At 38.6% G+C, this 24,080-nt stretch overlaps 1 protein-coding gene across 1 annotated transcript in view; it reads right to left on the reverse strand.

The window, feature by feature from the left end:
- Positions 1-9,628: 9,628 nt before the first annotated feature.
- The window catches only part of mdga1 (MAM domain containing glycosylphosphatidylinositol anchor 1), a gene marked incomplete at both ends in the record, with an annotated part of 157,901 nt that continues 143,449 nt past the window's right edge, over positions 9,629-24,080 (reverse strand). The window contains 2 exons of the mRNA XM_079186174.1: positions 9,629-9,714; positions 15,948-16,056. Of these exons, the coding sequence (XP_079042300.1) occupies positions 9,629-9,714; positions 15,948-16,056 (195 nt within the window). The remainder of the gene's footprint in view (positions 9,715-15,947; positions 16,057-24,080) is intronic.

Below are 24,080 nucleotides of genomic sequence, written 5' to 3' on the forward strand. Positions count from 1 at the left end.
AAAACTCATATATATATATATATATATATATATATATATATATATATATATATATATATATATATACATAAAGTGTATACACAGTACAATAGATACTCCAAAAACATTACCTGCTTTCAATTTCAGTTTGGAAGGATAATCATGAAAGCCCGTAGTGCTCAACACAATCGCTGCTATGCAGAGTAGTCCTCATCTAGTTAATTACTTTTTGTTGTTGCACTGACATTGAGACCATGTCAACTGCTTATTAAGTTTACTGGAGTCCATCCAGTCTGTGTGTTTCCATAGTGATATCCAGATTTGTCTTCATTTATATGGGGAGATTTATGAGCTTTTTTCAAATGTGATCTTACCCTATATACAGTAAACATCTATATTTCTCCATTACATAGAATACTGTAAGCAATCAAACACAGTCCGAAAACTTGTGTGAAAGGAAAGAGTGGAAGATGTGACCTTTGTTGGATATGCATGTCATTCGGAGTCCTTTATAGTAAATTGTTCTCGTGAGGCCCTAAAACATTTATCAGAACAATTCAACATTTTACCTTCAGATTTATGCCTCTGAGGAAGCATTTAAAGAAGCCACAGAAGAACAGCGTTTGATGAATAATGTAAAGAGGACAGTCATACGGATGTAGGATTTCTCCTTCTCTCTATACTCAGAGCATCTTAGATAAAGCACAGAAGATCTCCAGTGGCTGAATATGAAACAAATGGAATTCACTCTTCAAGCATAACAAAACGTTTTTTTTTTTGTCACTCCTTTGAGAGCAATGCGCATGTTAAGGTATGTGTTTAACACAAAGCTCTGATCCATGAGATGCTTTGGCTTTCTCTGCAGGAAAAAAAGGATGGAGTTAAGGAGAAATAGAACGGGGAAGGAAGACTCTTTTTAGTTGGGAACTGACCCCATATTTCCACGACACCAAGTATATGGTAAATAAAACTATTTCTCAGTCTCGGAAAGTTGAAACTTGCTTTTAGCAGTTTATTCTGACATGATATGGTTTGAGTTTAATTGATTTGTTAGAGGTCAGTGGACCTGACTTTTTCTATACCATGACCACAATCATTCCCTAACCTTAGCCAAAGTGCTTTTGTTGCCTTTATATAAATGATTGAATAATGCTGTAGTAACTGCTAGTTGACATTGTACTGCAATATCAGATAGTTTGGCAGTGAAAAAAATAAATTACTGCTCTGTATCAACATTTTGTGACTTGCCAGATACATTAATTAAGAACAGTTTCTCATTATTTTTAATTGAAGGTAATCCACGCAGTATTATATGTCCTTCAAAATGGATTTGCAAATGAGTTGTATATAAATGTAATTTCTAGGAGACAGGCAGACAGACAGACTCTTCTAGGGAGGTCAGTCTCAGTACATATGTAAATGTTATTCACAGAAAAAGACACTCAAGAACTTGCTTCGTTAGAATCAAAACTTTACCTGGCTATATTCAGCGGCTGAGTCGCTTTGTGCACACAAATGTATAATGATTCTGGGTAAGCATCTAAACGTCATGAAGATTTCACAAAAGCAAAGCTCGGACCTATCAGTAATGAACCTGGAGTAATCTTTGAATCAACAGGCGCAGCAGCAAAGCCCTTCTCCCCTCTTTGTACAAGTGTGAGACAACTGGAGTCACAGGCTCAATAAGAAATCCCACCTCCCCAGTGTCAAAGACAACAAATGAAGGAGAACAGCGCAGCTCTGAGCCATTCAGCCCAAACCCCTCCACACTGCGCTCCACTAAGAGGCGGCTCAGAGTAGAAAGCACACATTAATTAGACTGCTATCTGTACATCTCTGCTTCGCTGAATTGAGAGAGGGGAGAGAGAGAGTGTGAAAAGAGAGGAGATGAGAAGGGGGAAAGAGGAAAAGAGCTGGGTACAAGCACGTCTCTCACGTCTGATACTGTGCATGTAAGCCAACACCAGTTATTTATTTTTCCTCCTGTTTTTCCATTTTCTCTGATTTATGCCTTGTGAGAAAGAAGAAAATTGAAGATATAATATATATATATATATATATATATATATATATATATATATATTGCTACATTTAGAGTCAGTGATCATGTCAACGCAAGTGAGAAGATAATCACACGTCCTTGAAGTGTAAATGAGTTCCGATTACTATATTCGTTGTGATGGTATGACTTTGTGGCGACATCCTACGTTGAGGTGCTGAAAGATGGGAGTAAGCCTTTGGTGTGAGTTCATTTACACACAGCTCACAAATTAGACATGCATGAGCTGGCAGCCTTGGCAGTAAAGTCATTAGCAAGCAAGTGCTGAAATTAGTTTAGCAATTTATTAATTCCTGAGGATTCTCATTAGTTGATGCGTATATTGCATCTAGGACATCTGCGATCTATCACTTCCACCCTGAACCCAGAGCACGGGGCTCCAGTCAGGACAAAACACATGAAAACAAAACTACTAAAGAGATGCTTCATCCAAAAATGTTGATCATTATCTACTCTTACTTAAGTCAAAACACCGTTGAAGTTTGTGTGTCTACTTTGATGGAACACACATGGATTACGTTATGTGCTCGGTGTACTACTTATTTCTTAGAGAAGTCAAAACTTGTTGGTCTATTAATCACAAACAATGTATGATAAAGTAATTAGTATATTTAGGAACCTGTAACACTTCTGTAGTCAACCCCCTGCTGTTTTGATGGATTTTCTAGTAATAAAGGTCGCACCAGGCAGCATCTCAGGCAGTCTGCCTGAGTACAAGCACCGATTTGAAACACTTTGCCAGCGGTGCAGTAAGTCCCACATTCCCAAGAGCTACTTCATCTCTCTGTGTGTGATTCAATGAAATGTTTGTTCTATACCATGAAATGGTCTTTCTGGCTAAAGAGTACTTGAAACAGCAACTTGAACTTTCAAAGCAAAGACTAGAATCCACCATCGCAGCCTGTAACTCAATCTGATGTCTTTAAGATCTGGCATTAGCATCACAGGTTTTAGTTTTTGAACCTGTTGATTGTAGTATCATTTACAGTGACTCTGAAAAAATGTGCTTAGTCACTTACTTTGCTGAGAGTTAGATGAGAAGACAACAAGCAGCAGGTAGTTAAGCATGAAGTCTGCACTCAAGGGGAAACCCTTGCCTGGCTCTGTTCGAGGATGGCAAAATTGGCCTACCAGCAACTCTTTTTGTGTAATAGAGTTATCAAGAGTTTTAAAAGGAAACATTTTAAAAGTTGTATGTTGTGTGTGCATGTATGCATTTCTCTTTTTGACGTACGTATTTGATTTTATTGGTTTATTGTCCACTGATTGATTAGTTTTTCTGTAATGTGTGCTTCTTGTTTTTATTTATTTTTTGTTATAATTTTCTAAATTATGTTAGCTTAGTTTCCTTTTTTCATTATCATTTTTTTCTTAGTCTTATGTGTGTGCAAATAAGTTAAAATGAAATATTTCTGGGTGAAGAAAATATTACAGAAAGTTATATCGCACGCTGCACATAGCCCTCCATAAAGCAGAAACTTGTGTTTTTACACACAGATTTTGTACAGATTATTAACAAGTTTATTAGTGAGCTTTAGAGGTGCAGATTTTGTTCAATTAGGACGGAGTAAGGCTATCTGTTTCTCATGTCTCCAGTTTAAACTAATGCTGGCAGTAGCTTCATACTTTATACTAGTCTGAGTAGTATTGATCCTCTCATTATTCTCTTTGCCAGAGAAGGAATAAGTGTATTACGTAAAAGTATATTCCCTTTTCATACAAGAGTAACTGCAGCAACAGAGGATAATAACTAAACCTTTTTGTTTCGTTAATGTTTATTCATACCTTTCAGAGTCATATTTCAAATATATTTTCCTCTAAAATACTTCAGTACATGACAAAGATATACAACACTGTTTGATACCCCTCTCCCTTTTCTTCCCATTAAAGGTGCATTTCATGTATGCTGTAAAACCTCACAGTCAGTACCATCACTGTGACCGATGCACTGTTTCCCAAAACGTACTTAAAATGTAGACAATGCTTGTCACAGTGAGTTACAATCCTACAAAAGTTATTCAGGTTCTAAGGCTTATCACTTTGAAGCTGCTTGGTGAAACTTTTGATGCCACAAAACATGCACAGAAACACTGTCGTGTGTGTTTGTCAAATGTCAAAAAGTCCACTGGAGCACTGGGATTCAGTTGCTTGTGGACTTGTAAGGTGTGTGACACACAATCAGAAGGGAGCATTTATATTTGTTTCTTGGAGAGAACATACTCAATCCAGCATCCTATTGAAACGTGTTTCTTTTAACCGTTTTAGGGAAATCAGGACAAGGGTCACAGTGTTTTGTGGGAAAAGTCATTCCTGCCTGTAAACCAAGACTGTAATACCCTCATAACAGGAAACATTACCAGGGAGGGTTACCAGCACTGACTATTTCACATTGTCTTATTTACCACGAAAAAGAAAATAACTTTTGTAACATGTAGCTCCTTTTATTACTGTTGCCAGGAGGAACACTCAACGCAGTTGCTCAGTGTATTCACGGTTTTTGAGTAGTTCCAGTAAAAGTTAACCTACAAGAGTATTCTCTTGTAGGTTAACTCAATCTGTTCAAGATAGTGAAGACAGTATACAGTAGGTGGACAATTAACAGTCACTTTGTCATTCCAGTTGTTGTTTTCTATATTTGTATGTGTGTATGTCCAACACAATCTCACGGAAGTTTGTGAAATAGTAACGAAATGCGATCTATTGGTTTCATACTGAGAGACACGAATAGTCCCTGCTATTCAAGTCACTCGGGACGATATTATGCTACAAAACAAGAGTTAGGTTTTGGCACCAAAACCACATAGTTAGCTTCAGGAAAAAACATAATGGTTGGTTAACTGCTTACATTTAGGTTTAGGCAACAAAATGAACATTAGGATTAGGCACCAAAACCACATAGTTGGGTTCAGGAAAAATGTCACAAATGGGTCAATTCACTATAACACTTTGGGACACACAGCGTTGAACACCGGTCTTGTGGTTGTAAGTCCTTTGTTTGTTGGACCCATGCACTGCCCCTCCTGCCCACCATAAGTGGTCTTTCTTGATTTCTAATTCTACGTCACTAGCTCTGACTGTTGCATAGTCACGTGGATGCGTGTGTCCAATTGATCGAGAATTGTTTTTGTGCTGAGCTACACAGAAAAAAAGGTATATATATATATATATATATATATATATATATATATATATATATATATATATATATAAATATATATAAATAAAGGTATCGATATATTGTTCTTGTTATTATTTAGTGACTATCTCACAAACTGCCATGATACTGAGCTGGTATGTGAACATGTGCAGCTCTAAAGGGGCTCAGTAAACAGATGAATTAGCATGTTGCTAACAAGAAGTGGAAATGTTGCTCACATTTAATGGACTCAAACAAGATCCCCAAATTCTGTTGATTTTGGAGCCCTGGTGTTTTACTGACGTAACAACACGTTAGAGAATTGCTGCTGAAATAGGTAGGCCTAAATGTAACATTATGGAATAGACTGTTTAGGTAATTTTCATGACTAATTTATGTGGTAAACATTTAGCTAGTTGTCTTGTCTTTGGTTTGTCTTCATCAACATCATTTAAAACTGGATTTGAAATAATTAAAATCAAATCTGGAGGCTCCTTCAGTGTACCAGATGTACAGTAAGTGTCTATTGGATAATCCATCACATTACAGTATGGTTATCGGTTAGGAAAGGATCTAATAAAAATGTAGTGTGGTTCAATTGTTAGTAATCAGTGTGTTTTGATAGACCTTCAACCTCTTCTTATACTCAAAAATATCAGTCAGATTCATTACATTTCTGTTGTATGCAAACTGACATACAGTATGTGATCTACATGTTTAAGATATTTGTTTGTTTGTTTGCCACCAAAGCATGTCACCTAGGAGATATATTCTTATTATTGACAAAAGCTTTTCATTTCTTTGCTTTTTTAATTTTCCTTTTATTCACAGACGTTATTTTGAAACAAATGAAGCACATGATTCTGTTATTTTTTACTGAAATAATCATATCAATTGAATTATAAATGATTCAGCATGGGATTTTATTATGGAAGATATATGCAAACCTCACCTTGGTCCGAGTTACGGTACAAGCAAAATGAAGTGTTGCTACAGGTGTGATTATACTATAATATTGTAAAATGGCATTTACTAAACCATATTTAAAATGGTTTGTATAAAGAAGAAAATCAAATGACAATTGATTGATCTACGTTCTCTTGAAGAGTCCATTAGGACGGTCATACTGGGACTCAAACACTGCTTATCATGACTCAGAGTTGACTGTAGTGCGCCAGTTTGGAAAGAATTCAGAATAATTTTTGGGAAAAAACTAAAATAAATGTTGCTCTATCATGCAGGAGTCAATGGATACAGTGCCAGTTACTTCCCCACCTTGCCATATTGCCACATACTTTAATACTCATTGGTAAAAATTGTTGCTTAATTAAACAGTCAACACAATGATAATAGGAAAACTAAGCAATGGGTTGGTGAACGTTATGCTTTGATATTCTATTCTCGCATTGGTGAAATAATGCAATGTCTTTCACTTTGAACTTGAGCTATAAATTGTCATTCAAAGCCTAAACACAACCAATGTGTTTTTGCGTGTCATTTTGGGAAATAGAACAAAGGTAACAGACAATGCATCTTAAGACTTCCACAGTAGTCTGTCTGTTGATTTGCAGCTGTCACATGTCCAGATGCAATGATGACAATGGTAGTGTTTCCCCCGTTACTACTGCCATTGAAATATAGGGCAATATGAGGGATGGTTTGACAATAAGCACAACGAAATGCCTTACACATCAATGCTTACTGATATTTCTGAAATGTATTTATTATGATATGGGTAACGCACCGACCTACAGTGTGCTGCTTTAGAGCTGAATAATGCTTATGATACTGTACAACTTAAGCTGATATAAATACCACATGTAGCCAATTCCTTTAGCCAAATAAGCAGATGGAATTGGAGGTGTTGCAATGAATGCCTAAAACCACTTTTTGCTAAGTTGTGTTTTTGGAGAATGACAGAGGCATTTTGAGGAGATTATAAAAAGATGAAAATATGTTCAGCTTAGCTTTAGAGTATATGACCAAGCTACATTACAGGAAAGCATGTCACTCAAATTGTGAAAACTTCTAAAATCATTCAGGTACAACCTGCCATCAGGTGCACTCATCGTGCCAAAGCAAATGTATGATGACAGTGATAAAGCGAAGGTACAGGAATATGGAGCGCTTGCCTTCAGTAGGCTTTAAATGGCTTCCATATTCTTATACTACACTACGGTCAGTGGAGTTTCACAGATTTGTCCAACATGCCTTACGCTGCTTTGTGTGATCTGGCAATGATACAGAATGATGTTCTCCACATACAATGGTAAACATCAGTGCCAGCTTAACATAGAAATTGCCACTCCCAGCCGACTGGGTAAGTCAAATAGGCACATTATTTCTGTATGTTACTTACTATTTATGATTACAAAATCAATAATACAATTTGCACCGACCACAATAAAGAAACAAAAACAAAAAAAACAAGTGCAATATTCAAATCAACGTGACATGACACAGACAAAAGTACATAAGGTGTTCACATGATTCACATGTAATGCACATGGCAATGAAGCAGATTATTATACACAAGTTACTGGAGCAGGGGGACTGGTGAATGGGGAGCTTTATAGAGATACGTTGAAGCATGATGCAGCAAAATGCAAAAATGCTATCTACCCCCTGAATGACTAAAATAGCTACAACTTTAGTTATTATTAATAAGAAAACAAAACGGACAAATGATGAGAAGTACCCATTACGATGTGCTTTGGAGAAGATGGTGTTTCTGCAGCCTGAACTGCCATCTTAAACGCAATCATAAACTATTGTATATAGATTTATAGATATGAGTATTGCTTAACTTTAACAATCATATCTATATGATTATGAAAAAACTGTTTACACTACAGACATTCAACGCTAAATAAACAATGACAGAGAATCTGATATGCAATCCACGCTGCACACCCGCCAGATACTGACAATCTTTTCCATTTTTCACTCGTGTGAAAGAAGTGTATGGGAAATTCATACATGACATTCAATCACCTGTGGAGAAAGAAGTATTCAAATGAACTCCCTCCAGGCTCTTTTCTGTACTACACCATGTGTTTCTCTTCATTAGAGACACGTCCAGCTATTCTGTTGGGGTTAATCAATCATGATGTCCAGTTATGAGAAGTTTGTGGCATGGGAGCATAAATGTGAAAGTTGCATCTACCATCCATGGTTTCCCTTATAAATCTGTCATTCACAGATGAGACATGTATTTGAGGCAGAGGCTGAGCTGAGGGCCTGGCTGTGATGTCAGCAAGGAAAACTGTGTGTTTGTCTGTGTGTGTGTGTGTGTGTGTTCAGTAAGTGCGAGGAAAAGTTGAGGTTTCTATCCAGGTGGCTTGGGTCATCCTTGCCTTTCTCTCCACCTCCTCAATTCAGGTTCTGGATCACAATTTGTCTTTCTCTCCTTCTCATAAATATTAATATAATACTTCATTACCCATTGCCATTGACCCTTAAACAAAACTGGAAAGCAAAATATCAAAAACATTGAATAGGTCTGACAAATTGTAACATCACATAATGAGTAGAATAAAACCCAAAGGAACAGCAGAGGTTGTATAAATGTTGTGCTTCTTTAATTTCACTTTGTAAAGTCCTCCACTGTCCTAGTTGTGTTTTAGTTTAAATTTTGTTATATTTAATATATATAGAGATAAATGTACACGTATATTCCGCACTGAGGTTTGTCTCTTGTGGCAAGCAGAGGGCAAGCAGAGAGGCTACCAGGAGCACACTTCGTTTTTCCTCTGTTTCTGGTTCGTCCTTTACTCAGCATTCATTTGTTTATTAATTCATTCATTTAACAGTTCCTCTTCGTGTGTCTCTTTGTCATTCAGTTGCTCCCATGGTCCCAAAAGTTGGGATGGAAGGGATACGGTCTTTGTGAAAAAGAAGGATTTTACCCACTTTCTCTCTCTGTTTTACTTTCTTCCTGGAATCCCTGTTCCCTCTTTTTATTCCCTCAGGTCCTTTGTCATCTTTGGTTGAGTGTCCGACACTTTGGTGTGTCTGGGGAATAAGGTGGTGGGGCCGTTGGGGATTGCGGTTTGAGGGAGTGGATATACATGAGAGGGCCCATGTATGAATGAAGGTTGATGTAAGGGAGGAAAAGGTGACAAAGTGACACGCTGACATGGATCAAGTAAATCTAATCAAATTAATAGAGTGACAACGGAGAGAATGTAAAGTTCAACCGTCATAGATCACTAAGTATGTTTTCCTTAAATACAGTATGCATGTCAGTTGGTTATACAGAGTGTCTGGGGGGAAATGTTGATAGAAAGCAGAGGAGAAGAAACTAGACGTAGACTTTGTGTTACCACTTATCTAAGCAAGAAGGATGAAATGATGCAAGGACAGACAGGGAGAAAGGTAGAGAGAGGAGTATAAGAGCGCGAGTCAGGGCAGTGTCTGTCACTACAGACAGGTGGTGTCAAAGGAAGTGCTCATCATCTGTAGAGTAGCGACAGGACGCAGGAGAGGCCAAAGGTCAGCCAGCTGGCCAATGGGAGCGAGTGTGATCCACCGATCAGAACTATGGAAACAGACAAAAAAGAACAGAGTTGCCTTGTTATTTTACACTTGTTGCCAGGCCATGCTGTTTATTCATGACTTTAAAATGCTTTATAGCATGATGATGAATTTCCTGTTTTTATTTTAAAGGGACAGTGTGTGTGGACAGATTGCAACCAAATGAATACCCCTTTGCTCACGCCTCTCTTTCCAAGACTATGGTAACGTCAAGTGCAGAACTGTGGTAATGCTGTTTGCCTTCGTGAAAGGCCATCTTCCTCATGATAACACTACTTTCGAGCAAAAGGAAGTCAGACAGCGTCTGTCAGTATCACGGTTTTGCACGCTGAAGCTCACGTTACCGCAGTTTCTCCAGAGAATTACAGTGGACTCCAGGTACTGCGCCAAATTCTCTCTCGAGCCAGTGTTTGGTTTGTCCGTTCTGGGCTACAGTAGAAACATAGCGATGCAACACATCAGTCTGTGTAAAAGGACCCGCTTCCTATGTCGATATGAAGTTTCTTCGTTTTCAGGTGATTAAACACTAAAACATGAAGTACAAACATAGTTATGAATATAATATTTATTTTCTGCTAATGGAAACCCAGAAATGCTCCACACTGACCCTGTGACATGTTTTTAATTAAAGCCTCCTGTGGACAGTTGTCAAATGTTTTGAATATGTGGGCATTTAATAAAAGGTGTAAATGTTAAATGTCATTTTTTTTGCCCCATGTAAACTGTCATAAATAACAGGCTAACCTTGACATTACATTAACCACTAAGTAGATAACTGCATGTATATATTTATCACTTTGGCCTACGGCAGTCTCTATGCCCGAGGCTGACTGCAGAGGCATGTGCAACGAAAAATCCCTGGTGTAATAAACTGTTTTGAGATATCTTTGTGTGACGAAAGCAGGAGGAGGGTTAAAAATGGATCTGTGTTTTATGATTTACTTGGAGAAAAGTGAGAGACCATCAGGAAAAGAAAGGAAGAGTTGAGTGGAAAAGGAAATACGTGGAGGGAGACAGCACCAAGAATGAAGGGGCGGATGAGTAAACAAGAATGAGAAAGAGAGAGATCTTACACCATGACAGCTTTGAGATTTTAATGAGAAAAAGAAGTTACAATTGATGTCATCATCGCCAATATGTGATGGATTGTTTTTCTTCGATTTTTTCCTGCCAGCAGGTTGTTATTATTTATGCACAGAAGAAGAGGCAGTGCACACATCTTCTATGTGGTGTGATATTGTTTGTTACGAACCTTTTTACTGATAAGACTAACCTGCCAGTTAGATGCATGAGACCCATCTAAGATTTCCTATTTATTTTAATTTATGTTATAAGCAAAAATACACTCTCTTCTTTTGCATACATACGATGCATTCTCTCCTTTTTGCACAGCAGCATTACGATGCAAAAAAAATGCAGGAACAAATTACACATGCATACTGCTCAAAGAGAGAGTTTCATAAATAAAAAGTAGGTATTGTATGAAAAAGATCAATATGATTTCATATCAAGGGTCTGTCCTCCAGGCAGGAAATCAATATTTATAATAAAGCTTAGAACTGCACGTAGCGCACACACACACACACACACACACACACACACACACACACACACACACACACACACACACACACACACACACACACACACACACACACACACACACACAATCATTCCTATATTATATTTTGCAGCAACAGATTGAATTGGAACATGGTGTTTTACATCTCTGTCTGTCTTTCCTTTACCGTTATTCATGTCCCCCCCCCACATTCATGCTCCTTTTTAAAGACCTTGTGTGGACAAGGTCTTTAAAAAGGAGCATGAATGTGTACTTCAGTCATTGTGTGAAAATGATCAACATCATACATCTAGTTCAGGGGTCTCTCAAACTCTAGGCCACATCAGCATCATGGTTGCCCACAAAGGGCCAGTATTAAATGTAAGACTGTAAATGTAACTACTCCTAACATATTGGTAAATAACTGTCTCTGCATTTGATTATTGTTTATTCAAGTGTAAAAATATTGTACATGCAGTTATATAAATGTAAAAATATATTTAAGCACATTTCTATTATAACTTAAATCCTTTTAATTTAGGGTTCAGAAACCCACATTACTCTATCAAACTTAAAGAAAATAGCAAAGACAAATATCAAACACAAGTTATTACAATAACTTTGTTCAATACTTAAAATCCTTTCAAGGGTGCGTTTGCACAATCCCAGGTGAAGTATTTCATGTGTTGTAAAGCCACGTTTAAAGTCATCTTCAATGTACTGACAAACCATTTACATGTCAAATGTAGAGTAACCAGCCAAAGAGCTGCTTCTATGACTGTTTAAGTATCTCATAATTTTGACTTTCTATCTCATAATTTTGAAGATGGGGATATTTTTATTATCAAGTCTAACTTGAAATTATTTTTTTTGCTGGCGGATTTGCGGGCCACATAAAATGACGTGGCGGGCCGGATTCGGCCCCTGATCTAGTTGTTCTGACAGGGAATTAAAATGGTTACAAAGATAATGGATTACTGTGGGAGTATACAATGTATTTGTGTTTGTTGGTGCACATGTGTGTGCATGTGTGTGATGGGTGGTTCCATGTATTTCATAGTACAGAGAAAGCACAGGCATTTTAATCCACTCACATAAATCTGAGCCTTTAAACCTGCTTCTTTGTTCTGCAACCATCAAAAAGCTTACCAATATCCAAACAATCACAGGTAGCAATACATTTAAAATTACTACCAACACTGTCAATGTCAATGCCTATAAGATCTGGCTGAGATACATCCTGGTGTCAATGTGTTGAAAAAAAATGGTTTAGCAAGTTCAGAGTTAATTTGTATTACTTCTGGTTTTGCACAATTCCCACATTCCCACAATATGATGCAGGGGATCCATGTGATAGAAGAGTAATAAAGAGATGAGGAGGAAACTCCTTAAATGGTAAAAAGAAAATACAGTAGAAAGTTAAACTATAAGAGACAAGCTCATTTTCCACCACCTTCGCACTGAACAACTGAGCCAGGTAGATTTCTGTGATTTATGCAGGCGGAGCTGCACCAAACATGTCAGAGACAATCATCCTTCATCTGTGGAGGACCGTAGGATAACAGTCCCCTGTGCGTGCATATAGTTAACCTCAAGCAAATGTGAGTGAGAATGAATTGTCAAATGTGTGTATTTGTAAGCATCCCTGTGACCACGGTTGGGTAGAAACTGGTTACATGTAATCGAGATTACAAAAAATGATGTGCTATAATCTGCCCTAATGGCATTTGAAAAAATGTGCAATCATGCTTTATTACATTTTTGATTATGTCTGTAAGTGCTGAATATACAAAAAAAACAGCTGGGCTGCGTCTATTTTTTGTATAAAAGGTGCAATATTTTCAAATTTTGATCTTGAAGCAATCTCTAAACCCATCGGCTATCGGTCTGATTACAGATAAGCCTCTTATTGCAAGGGGCAATATTTCTGTGGTTCTGTTGTAGCCAGCGGATATCCGGGCCAAGACTTCCTTTTTTCCTGGGCTGCTCATTGTTTACATGTACGACTTGATTGTGTCACAAGTAGCCAGTTTACAAGCTAATTTTAAACCGATAAAAAGTTAAATCACCGTTGCCGGTGGGTTTCGAGAATGCATTCCGGACTATTTACCTGCATTCAATCAAAGCCTGCTCAAACGTGATTGGTTAAAAATACTCAGATTACAAATAGAAACCAGAATGCTTACAATACCAAAATCTTTGCCGACAGATTCATATGCCTATGAATACAGAATCTGTTTTTACAGATTTATTTTGAAGATTAAATTTATATCTTTTTTGTAATTAAATGGATTACTTTACTAATTATAAAAATTGCTATGTAATTTGTATTCACTAACTGACACAACACTACCTGTGTGTGTATATATTTCTGTCTATCTGTCCTGTCCTGGCAAACATGAGTTGAATGTAATTTTTCTCCAGTCCTCATCATACTTCACAAACTTCATGGCGTCAAAATCTGTACTCAAGACACATGCATTTGTGTTTCGTTCAGCGGCAAAGACTCCTGAGTCGCCTGCCTGATTATAATTATAACCCATCTGTCAGTGTATGTTTCTGCCTGCACAAAACCTGCGGGACACACATGCGCATACTCTGAGAGCTGAGCTCAAGAGCTTTCCTCTTCCTGTTTACACCTTCATCCATTATTCACCCCATCCGCCAATGTCTTTACATGCGCATATGTGATATGATTGCACACATACACAGACGCATCACAACTGGGAGTTTGAGAAGGTAAAAGCAAGATGTTAATAATTCACTCTCTCAGTTTTGCTTTTTTGTGGTGTTTCCATGGCTCTAATGTTTTCTTTGTAGTAGGTCCTAACAACAGAAAAAGTGAACTACACCATGCAGGTTCTCACCACATGTTGCTGCATAAAATCCTTCTTAACCTACTAAAATTCTGTTCACACATCTATTGCATGTCTGCTATTCCTAGAAGTGGGTCCCTCCCGAATTAAAGGTGTTATATGCTGTACATATAGTCGAGCGTTGTGAGTGATTTGTCATGTTGGGATGTATGAACAAAATTGACTTGATTTAATTAAAACTCCAATTACTCAAACTGCAAACGGTAAAAATACTTTTCAGTAAAAGTGAGTCCAGTATACAGTTCCTAATGCTTAAATAACATGAAGTCAAATGAATTGTCAGAGCAACGATTAAAGGATCAGTTGTGTATTCTACCATAGTAATGAACATTTCTATAGAACACACATTCTGATTCTTGTTGAGTGCGTCTCCATTTCACCAAACAGCAATGGCAGTGTGCAATAAGAGAACGGAGCAAATTAGCTGTTGTCGTGCATGTATGTAGAAAGAGAGAATGCAATGAAGGCTATTATGAGAATGTAATGATGTTTATGCGCCTGTGTGTATGTGCATGCATGTTTGTATGCGCGTCTTGGCTTGCAGAGGGCAGCTCTTACTGCAGCTAAACTGCTGGCAGGTTTTAGTTTCATATTCTCTTTCTTCTTTTAGTTCTTGGACCCGTCTCTCTCTCTCTCTCTCTCTCTCTCTCTCTGTCTTTGTCTCACACACACACACACACACAAACTCACACCTACTTTCGGTCACTCTCTGTCTTTGACCTTTTCTCTGTCTCCATCTCCTCTCCACACCCTTACCCTTTAGGCTATTTGAGTCTCTCTCCACACGCTTACATGGACATGCACTCATTCCCTGTAACAGACTTCTGTCTGGCTCACCCTTAAGGCAGAGTCGACCGACAGTATTTATAAGTAGCAAAATTATATTTTGCTACTCTATTCATGGGCAGATCGCTTGGTTTGACTCGTCAAGCATGTCACCATGAGGGGTGGGGAGAAATTGTGGCCAGTTTATGGAGTGAAACAACTCTCCTGGTGGACTGATGCTTAGCCATTGTCTGATCCAGGTGTGTCATTCTATCCCCCACTGCATAGAGATTCCTGTTTATCTCATTCTCCTTCCCTCATGCTTGTTTTCTCTCAAAATCTGTATCATGACACACTTTCTCTCTAAAGGCTAAATAACAGACAATTTCAAAGATCCAGAGCAGTGAGAGGTATACAGATAATAAAGAGTATATGGCTTATAGAAAACAGAAGGTAAGAGGGAAAGAGACAGGACAAAATGAAGCTGGGTGTGGAGGAGGCAGCGGAGCTGTGGTGTGGAAACTCACAGAATGGAAAGATGGAAGGGAATGTGAAGTAAATAGAGCGATAAAGGCAGAAGAGGGACCGCAAATGATGACGAGGCTTCCATGCTGGTGCCCTGTGATGTCCAGTTGTCATCGTACAGCCCCCACATCAACAACAGTTTCTCTCTGCGCCAAATTCCCACACCTCTCCAACACTAAAGATGTAAAGATATCTTTTGTTCCTTCGGAAATAATGTCTCTACATTAATTCCCCTCTCTGCTGCCCCTCAATTTATTTCTTCTCAGTTGAAATCAATTCAGTTCAGTTCAGCTCTGTTTCAGCTTCTGAGCAAGTGCTTTATCGGCATGTTTGCTGAAAACAAAAAGCCATAGATACTTTTTAGACCTTTAAGAATCATATTGCCTTCCTCATTTCTGTCCCGGATGCAACTGCATTCACAAACAATTTGTGTGTGTGGATGGCGGCAGTTAATCACATTTTGCTTCTTTGTGTTTCTCTGGATGTTTATGTCTATCTTACCTGTCTTACCTGCGCTGGCTACAGTGTTCTCCTGCTTGCACTTCCCTAAGGTGATGGACACGTCATCAATGGCAATATCTCCCTCGAACTTCGGGCCTCGAATTCCTTCAAACACAATCTGTTTAGGGTAAAAGACAAAGAGACAAACAGATGCTGGGTGAGTATACCGTTTGTGACATACAGTATATCTAGTGAGTCGAAAAACCCTGCTCGTACAAACTTGACTTTAATTAATATATAATGAGGTATTTTTAACTTGGCAGTGTGTTGTTTTCACTGATTTTTTATACATAAAAGTGTGACGATGAAACATACTGGAACAAATGTCTGTATGTTTTTTAACAAGTGACTTTTTTAACTGCAATGACTACACCTGTGTCTTGGTGTCCTCGTATTGTATAGTATTTTATATATTGTTGTTGTATTTGTGTTTTTTTCTCATGAGTCTGAAATAAAAGTTGAATAATACATTGAACATAAAAGAGCTGAAACTGGTCAACATATTTTTTTAAATGGCACTGGCTTTTAAAAGGACATTATGCTGGAAAACAGACTAAACAAGCAGTGCAGATAACAATATCCAGGTAGAAGAATCCATCAGTATTAAGTTTCTTATCCCATAATCATGTATGGACCCACAACAACAAAACCGAACAGTAGACTCATCTGAAAACTTTCCAGGCGACTTCCCCATCTTAGCCGCCAGCCATCTGGTTTTGACTGACAGCCTAATTACAGTGGTGTACCGAGGCACCCAGCTAATCAAAAACCGAGCGTATTCTGTGTGGAATACGAGGAGGAAAAGAGCAAATAAACAATGAAACATTGTAGCTCTAAAATAACAACAATAACAACTCTCACGACTGTACTTGTTATTGGCTTAACTGCAGACTTTGGCACTTTGCAATGTTTAATTTTAAATATGATCGTCAAAGTGCTTGCTGTGTAATGTCTGGGGAACAGTAATATGGGATCATTTGATCTGTTAAGTGTTTTAATACAGAAATGCGCTCCATGCTCAAATTGTTGGATGGGCTCGCAATATTTACTACAACATCTGCCATCTAGCCCCTGAGCAAGGCACTTAACTCTCAAGGTATTCCAGTCACATTCAGGAACAGGTGTGAATGTGTATATGAATGTGATGATGATGGAAATACTACCTGCATATATACCCCTATAGATACATGTGCAAGAAAGCTAGCACGTGCATTCATGGAGGGGTGCCAAATATGCATGACTGGCCGCGGTTTAAGACCTCCATCTGTTCAACACAAATGTGCTGAGCTACAGTATCAACAGAGTATTTAACGTGATGAACAGGCCTGCTGTCATCTTGTGTGTAAATATACCAAGCAGAAAGGCCTGACCCAACCCTGTATATGTTCTGAGTAAATGAAAAGCGAGTGCAAGCACCACGGTAACCATCTTGCACTGCTGGGGCATTCCATTACCTGTGTTTTAATCTGGAAGTGTTCAGTTTGAAGTATCAAATAGAAATTCATGGGGCAGATACCAATAACCTATTCATTGCCATGGACAAGGAGAAGCATGACTGTGTGCATGTGAAGTAAATTCTCCAGTTCACCCCTGCAGTGTTATCACGAAAAGTCAAGTTAAAGGTGAATGAAGACAGACAGTGGAAATTGATGATTCCTTAAATGTCCTTCACCTAGTTGGCTCAGTTATTGTAGCTCTTACTCAAGAATCGATTGAATTTTTTCCCCCTAGGTTCACTTGACAACACAGCTTGGCTCTTCTCTTATGCCCCATACAAAAGTGTGTATACAAGAAGCCTAAATAATTTTTCCCCTGTTTCTCTCGTTGCGTCTCGCAATTTCCTCCAAATAGAGAGCTCAATCAATTACATTCATAAAGGGGAGGGAAACACAAGAGCAACACCACCTCTTTCCCACTTGCTTTCCAATTTAATCCCTGAGCGAGAGATCTTCTTTGAATGTATAAATAAAATAATTAGGAGAACCTTGAAACTGTTTGGCCGGTGTGGGGGAAGAAAAAAAAGAAGTGCAGCAGCACAGGCTGGATGGGTTTTGCTGGTCGGCTCATTTGTGCAAAAAGGCTTATTTGATTCACTAGGCAGAAGGTAGCTGTGAGGGAAACTACAGGGTTGTAGAGGGAAGAGGGTAATTGGTCAAAAGGCCATGGCCATCTAATTTAAAAACGCTACAGTGCTGTTTCTTTATCGTGTGGCTGTGGTTAACATTCTGTTTTATTTATGTACTTTCTTCCTCAAGTCCTATTTGCTATGTAAACTAATAGAACCAGCCGAGCACACTGAAGGATCCCCAGCCAACAAGAAGGTACTACGCAGGCCTGCCTCTGCACACCGGGTTGTAGCAGAGACACCAGATTGTTGTATAATTAGACAAGATGAGAAAAATAATTGGGAGAGGGAAGCCCAGAGACTAACACCGGCATTGACACATATGGAGAGAACAACAGCACAAATAACCATCCTACCACATGGCAACGCGACCACACAACCGCGCAATCATTTTCTCTAAGTCAGATATCAAACTGAATGGCACAGAACAAAGCGATGCAATATCCTGCCATGCAACACAAGATGCCAACATAATGATTTTATAAGTTTACGGCTCAGGGAAACAGGCCTGTGTCCTTTCACTTAAATATTTACTGCTGACAGATCAAGTGCCAGCAGTGACTCGCACTTAAACATCATTGCTGGGTACGATGCCGTTTGTTTGATATACAGTGATGGAACATTTTTAGGATTAATATTGACTATTGATGTTTTTTTAAATCAAAGTGTAGAGGGCACAATATTCATTATTATATCTTAACCTCACTTAAAAGTAGATAACCAAGTGAGGCTTTTCTAAAATAAACATGATAACTTGAACTCTCTAAATACTAAGGATCATGAGATTGTGGAATGTAAAAATGGGGTCATGGGCCATAAAAGGCTGCTGCTATATCTAATGTGCCTGATATTTAACTATGACATTTACAAAATACTCGAGAACTATCACAGTTTACTGTGTGCGAGAAAAATGTATGCATATGCCATTATGGTCAATACTTATAGAGTCAAGTTCATATTATTGGCTTATATATCATTATCTTGCATACAAATATTTCTAGTTCATGTATCAGTGTAATCCTGCAAACAGTCTTTTGGGGTTAGTAATAGTTCATGTATCCTACGGACAGTCGTACATTCATAGAGCTAAAGGAGAACAAGTAGCCTCATGATCACATGACAGTTCAAGTGCGGCCTTCTGCAAAATCTCTTCTTAAAAAAAGTACAAGTAGAATCCTCTAAATTCCCATTTCTTGTCATAACAGTGCGCACTGTGTTACACAGTTTCTCTGTGTGAAGTAGCCAAAGTGAGAAAGACAGCTTGTGTGTGTGTGTGTGTGTGTGTGTGTGTGTGTGTGTGTGTGTGTCTGTGACTGCAGGATCAAAGGGTGTCAGGTTGGAGTTGTGAATGTGTCGTTTTGTCGAGCCTTGTAACCTTTAATGTTCCCATTGATGTGCTGTCCATATACCAGAGGGGACACGCTGAGAGAGAGTGAGAGAGTGAGAGAGAGAGAGAGAGACAGAGAGAGAAAGGGGTACAGAGACAGCTTTGAAAGAGTCGGTGCAGTGTGAGTGTGTGCACACAAATGTGGGTTGGCCTGGTTTCCAACAAGCCCTCCAGGTACCAAACACTGCAAGGAACACAGATGGCCTCTGGGTAATCCACAGAGGAGCGAATGGGGACACAAATAATCTACAACAACATGTTACCTCTTTTTTTGAAACTCGATTGATTTTATGGGTACATGTAGTTTGTGCTTTAAACATCTCAGTGAACAACCAGCTTCAAGGCCAATTCACTCTGATTATTTTAGATTTCAGACAGGAACGGGATTGGCAAGCTTGCAGAAGTGAGACAGACGGCGGTTCCATGGAACAATAAAAACATTCAGCAATAGTAATCGCTACAGATATAATGATTGACAATGTAATTGTGAAGACGCTTTTTCCTCAGTGGGTATGGGCGGCTCAAACAAAAGGGTTTAGTTTCCCTTTAATATTCAATGAACCCAAATCAAGACCAGAGAAGCTCATAGAGTGGCAGTTCACATTTCATGAGTTTACAACTTGAATATACACAGAGAGTAATCATGGCCAGCAGGCAGTAAACTATTTAAATTCTAATGCTTCCTTATCGGTTGACTTCCATAAAGTAAAAGCCTTTATTAATGCAAGCCATCGGCTGGGCTACAGCTCTTTTACAGAGGCAGGAAGGGAAGCTGTTCTCAAAAACATCCTTACTTTTGTTGGACGGAGGACAAAGAGAGGGGAAATGCAGAGACGAGTGGCAGCACCTCAAAGGCCTTCGGTGTATGCAGTCAGTGAGCTGTGCACAGGACTAGAAAGTTTGTGTTCTCCATGGACATGCTCTCAACATGAAGTAGAAATGAAACAAGCTTAACTATGCAGTCACTCCTGCACTCTGTGTAACAAAACAACATTTGTTTCAAATAAAAATCCCCTGACAATTCAACAGAATTAGAAAATCATATGATTTTTGTTCAAAGGGGAAATTTCGAAATAACAGACACGACAAGGTTATCGCTGTTTATTTTTTTTTCTTGTGAATTAAAGTTATTGTTTCTACAAATGTAGATATAAAGACTCAAAATTAAACGGTAAAGCACTGTACTCAACAATCTCTGTAGTATTCAGCTCAAGGCCAGTTAATAGTGGCTGATTCTGCAAACTGCATCCAATTAACATGATCATATTCTTGTAAAACCCTATTAAAAAAAACATGAGCCAAAACCTTGTAGGGAGTCGGTCTGAAAATGTCAACACGTGTCACCCATATGTGGCGTAGTCTCTGGGACGTCACCCATTGATTTGTGGACTTCCGTTTTGAAGCCTCGAGTCCTGCATTCTGGCCGTCAACATCTTGTTTTTTTCATCTTGTTTTAGGCAACCAAAACGGTTACAATTTACTTTCATGAACTGAAAATACACTGTGCAATGGTTAAAGATGTCAGACGAAAACACGGACAACTTCCAGATCAGACAACTCCATAGTAGCGGCCTGTCAATCACAAGGTAGCCACGCCTTAAAGCATACCCTGCATTATTGTCTACTCTAAATGGGACCATAATTTACTAATTGAACATCATGCTGTATTGAAGAAGAATTAAAACTAGCGATTGAGACCGTAAACTCATGTTTACAATGTTTACTGAGGTAAAAAATCAAGCGAGAAGTAGGGTCATTTTCTCATAGACTTCTATATAATCGGACTTCTTTTTGCTATTAGAGGAGTCAACTATCAGACAGAATGCTAGTTTTAGGCGCTTCACTTTTCAGACCTGGAGGTTGCTGCCTGGATAACCAACCGGGATTCACAGACCTCCTCCCGAACTTGATTGACCTGGTAAGGACATTACCCAACTTTGGTAAACAGGCCTTTGAGATGGGAAATTAATGTAATATAACATTTAACATATACCTGACTTCCCAGCTTCTTTGTAAAATATCTAAGAGAGAGAAGGTAAGACAGAGTTAGCATGTAGGGTGGGTGAAACTGAAACTAAAAGGGGAACTCCACAAATTATACTGCATTTTCAAGCTAATATACTGATCAAAGGGAGTACCACTGCCTGTGAAAGTCGATGTATTATGTCTTCTGTGGTTCTGGAGGAACTTTGTCATGCCTGAGGAAAACACTCTGATGATGTCATAAGGGTTACTGTATGTTGGCTTGGCCACAACGCATTGAAAGCTTGACATACAAAGGGGAGGCATATAATTCATGAGTGTTTACCAGGCAGGGAGGGTTTAGCTGAAGATACAATTGAGCTGCATTATAGGAAGTGTAGGATCCAATGTTTTTGGAGCTTGAACTATGCTAAGGCAAGGTTATCTATGATGAAAGCTTCTGCTACATTGATTTTGGCCTATTTTATCATCTATCTTTTGCCAGTCCCCCAACTCTATGAAATTGCAATACTAAATAAAAGGAGTATTGGCTTAATATTATTTGGTCGTAAAATCATTCTGTGTAATTCTATGATTTAGAAGTGATGTGTGTTGTACTACAGCTGCAAACTCTCTACAGTGACTATAGAGATTTAAGATACCCTATGGACCCTTTGAATACCAGTAGTTCCATGATTTTATCAGTGGGTCCCTGTTTTGTTTGTATCCTGTACACACAAAATGATACACGTGCATGCGGAGTGAGCACCCAACGATTCAAGTTCTGCCATAGATTTCACGCTGTTCCGCTGATGGACAGTTGAAAGAGGTAACACGGCAACAAATTGAGCAATGTGGCAACAACGACAAGAGAGAAGAAGACTACTGGCAAGCAAATATCAATGTAAACAATGCACTTTTTAAAAATATTTTAAAAACCAGCTTTGCAAAGACTGAATATAAACATAACTTTTGCCGATTTGCAAGAAAACTCATATGAACGGTTTTAAGGAATGTTGGATGTGATGTAAATTAATTCTACCAATATCACATGTGACTTTGCTGTTTCAAAGGAGTGATAGGTGATTTACGTAGTGGAGGCCCAGCAATTTAGACAAAACATTTGTGACTATTCCTCATGCAACATTCTATTTCTATTGTATTAGAATTTATGTAAAAAAGCAATGAAAATTGACAATGTTCAGATACTGTTTCGTTGGCAAAAGCTACCAAGGCTTGCATCATTTACTTGTGAAAACACAGCAATGCCTCACCCAATCCTTAGCCTCCCAGCAGCCAAATCACAATCCCTGGTCATCTTTAACAGTCATCTCATCCTCCATAAACATCACTACCAAGAGTCACAGCAATTGACAAAATAACCTAATAGAACCATTCTTCACAATTTCAACTTGTAGAAAAGAAGCTAAACAGCACAACAACAGCAATTGTGTTAGGTAATTCCCATTGTCAACAGCAGACAGCTCAATCATTATTATTGATTGAGAGAAAACCAGCACTCACCGGAGTCAGAGAGAGATAGAGGGGGAGAATGATAGACAGATAGAGAATGGGGGAGCTGGATGAACTAAAGCAACAGAGGGTGGTGGTGGTATGGAGAGGCAGCGATGTCAGTTGAAAAAGAGTAAGGAGGACGGGTTGGGGGAGAAAACTCAAGAGAGACAGACAGGTATGTAGTACATGGAGAAATGGGTTTCACCCTTCTTAGTTCATTTCTGGAGGCCCTTGGGGAGCTCGATACATAACAGAAAGTAGTAAGAAAGAAGGAAAAGTCAGAGAAAGGGGAGAGAAAGAGAGTAACAAAGCATGTTTATCAGCTCCCCTCCTCTGGCTGATGCTGGGATCAAGGCTGCATGTTCTCTACATTATTTAACAACTCCATTTGTTACACAGCAGCAGTGTGTGTGTCTGTGTGTGTGTGAGAGAGTGTGTGAGAGTGTTAAACAGATAGCGCAAACTGAAATACCTCTTAAAGTTGTTGTAAAGATTAAAAATCATGAATAAATGTCAACGACTAAACCTAAAGTACATTTAATGAATTTTCTTGGTGATCTCAGTTTGTTACCTAAACTCTGTGACACCTTCGTAAGATTATCTTGTATATTATCTTGTATATTATCTTGTATATTATCTTGTATATTATCTTGTATATAATAAAACACACTCATACACCCCTGTAATGGAGCGGACAAACACTAAAGTGCATGCATGCATGCAAACAGGATAAAGACCACACAACAAAGAGAGAGACAAGTGAATAACAGTCATGTATGAAGCAACCGTCAGTTGCCAAGGAGACAACCCCTCTCTTGTATGTGTCCTTCCTCATTCATCCGTCATGCCTCTCCTGCCGTTACCCAAGTCACGATACAAATAAGGGGATGAATATTTAAGAAGCACTAAGTGCTTTATTGACGAGACAAACACAACCTCACATGTCATTCCCTAAAGCTTACACATTATCTTTCTGCCTCTAAAACACCTCTTACTTTGCTCACAAAACACATGTACAGTACACGGTTCTCGTTGGTCTTCTCGGCTGTTCAATTTCTATCCATTACCAGCAGGTTGTGATATCTGGAACAATTAGTTTAACTGCCATGAATGTTATTTATGTCACTATTTAATATGCTTGTTTACAGATTAT

The sequence above is a fragment of the Pholis gunnellus genome (assembly GCF_910591455.1).
Source record: "Pholis gunnellus genome assembly, chromosome: 1".
Taxonomy (NCBI): domain Eukaryota; kingdom Metazoa; phylum Chordata; class Actinopteri; order Perciformes; family Pholidae; genus Pholis; species Pholis gunnellus.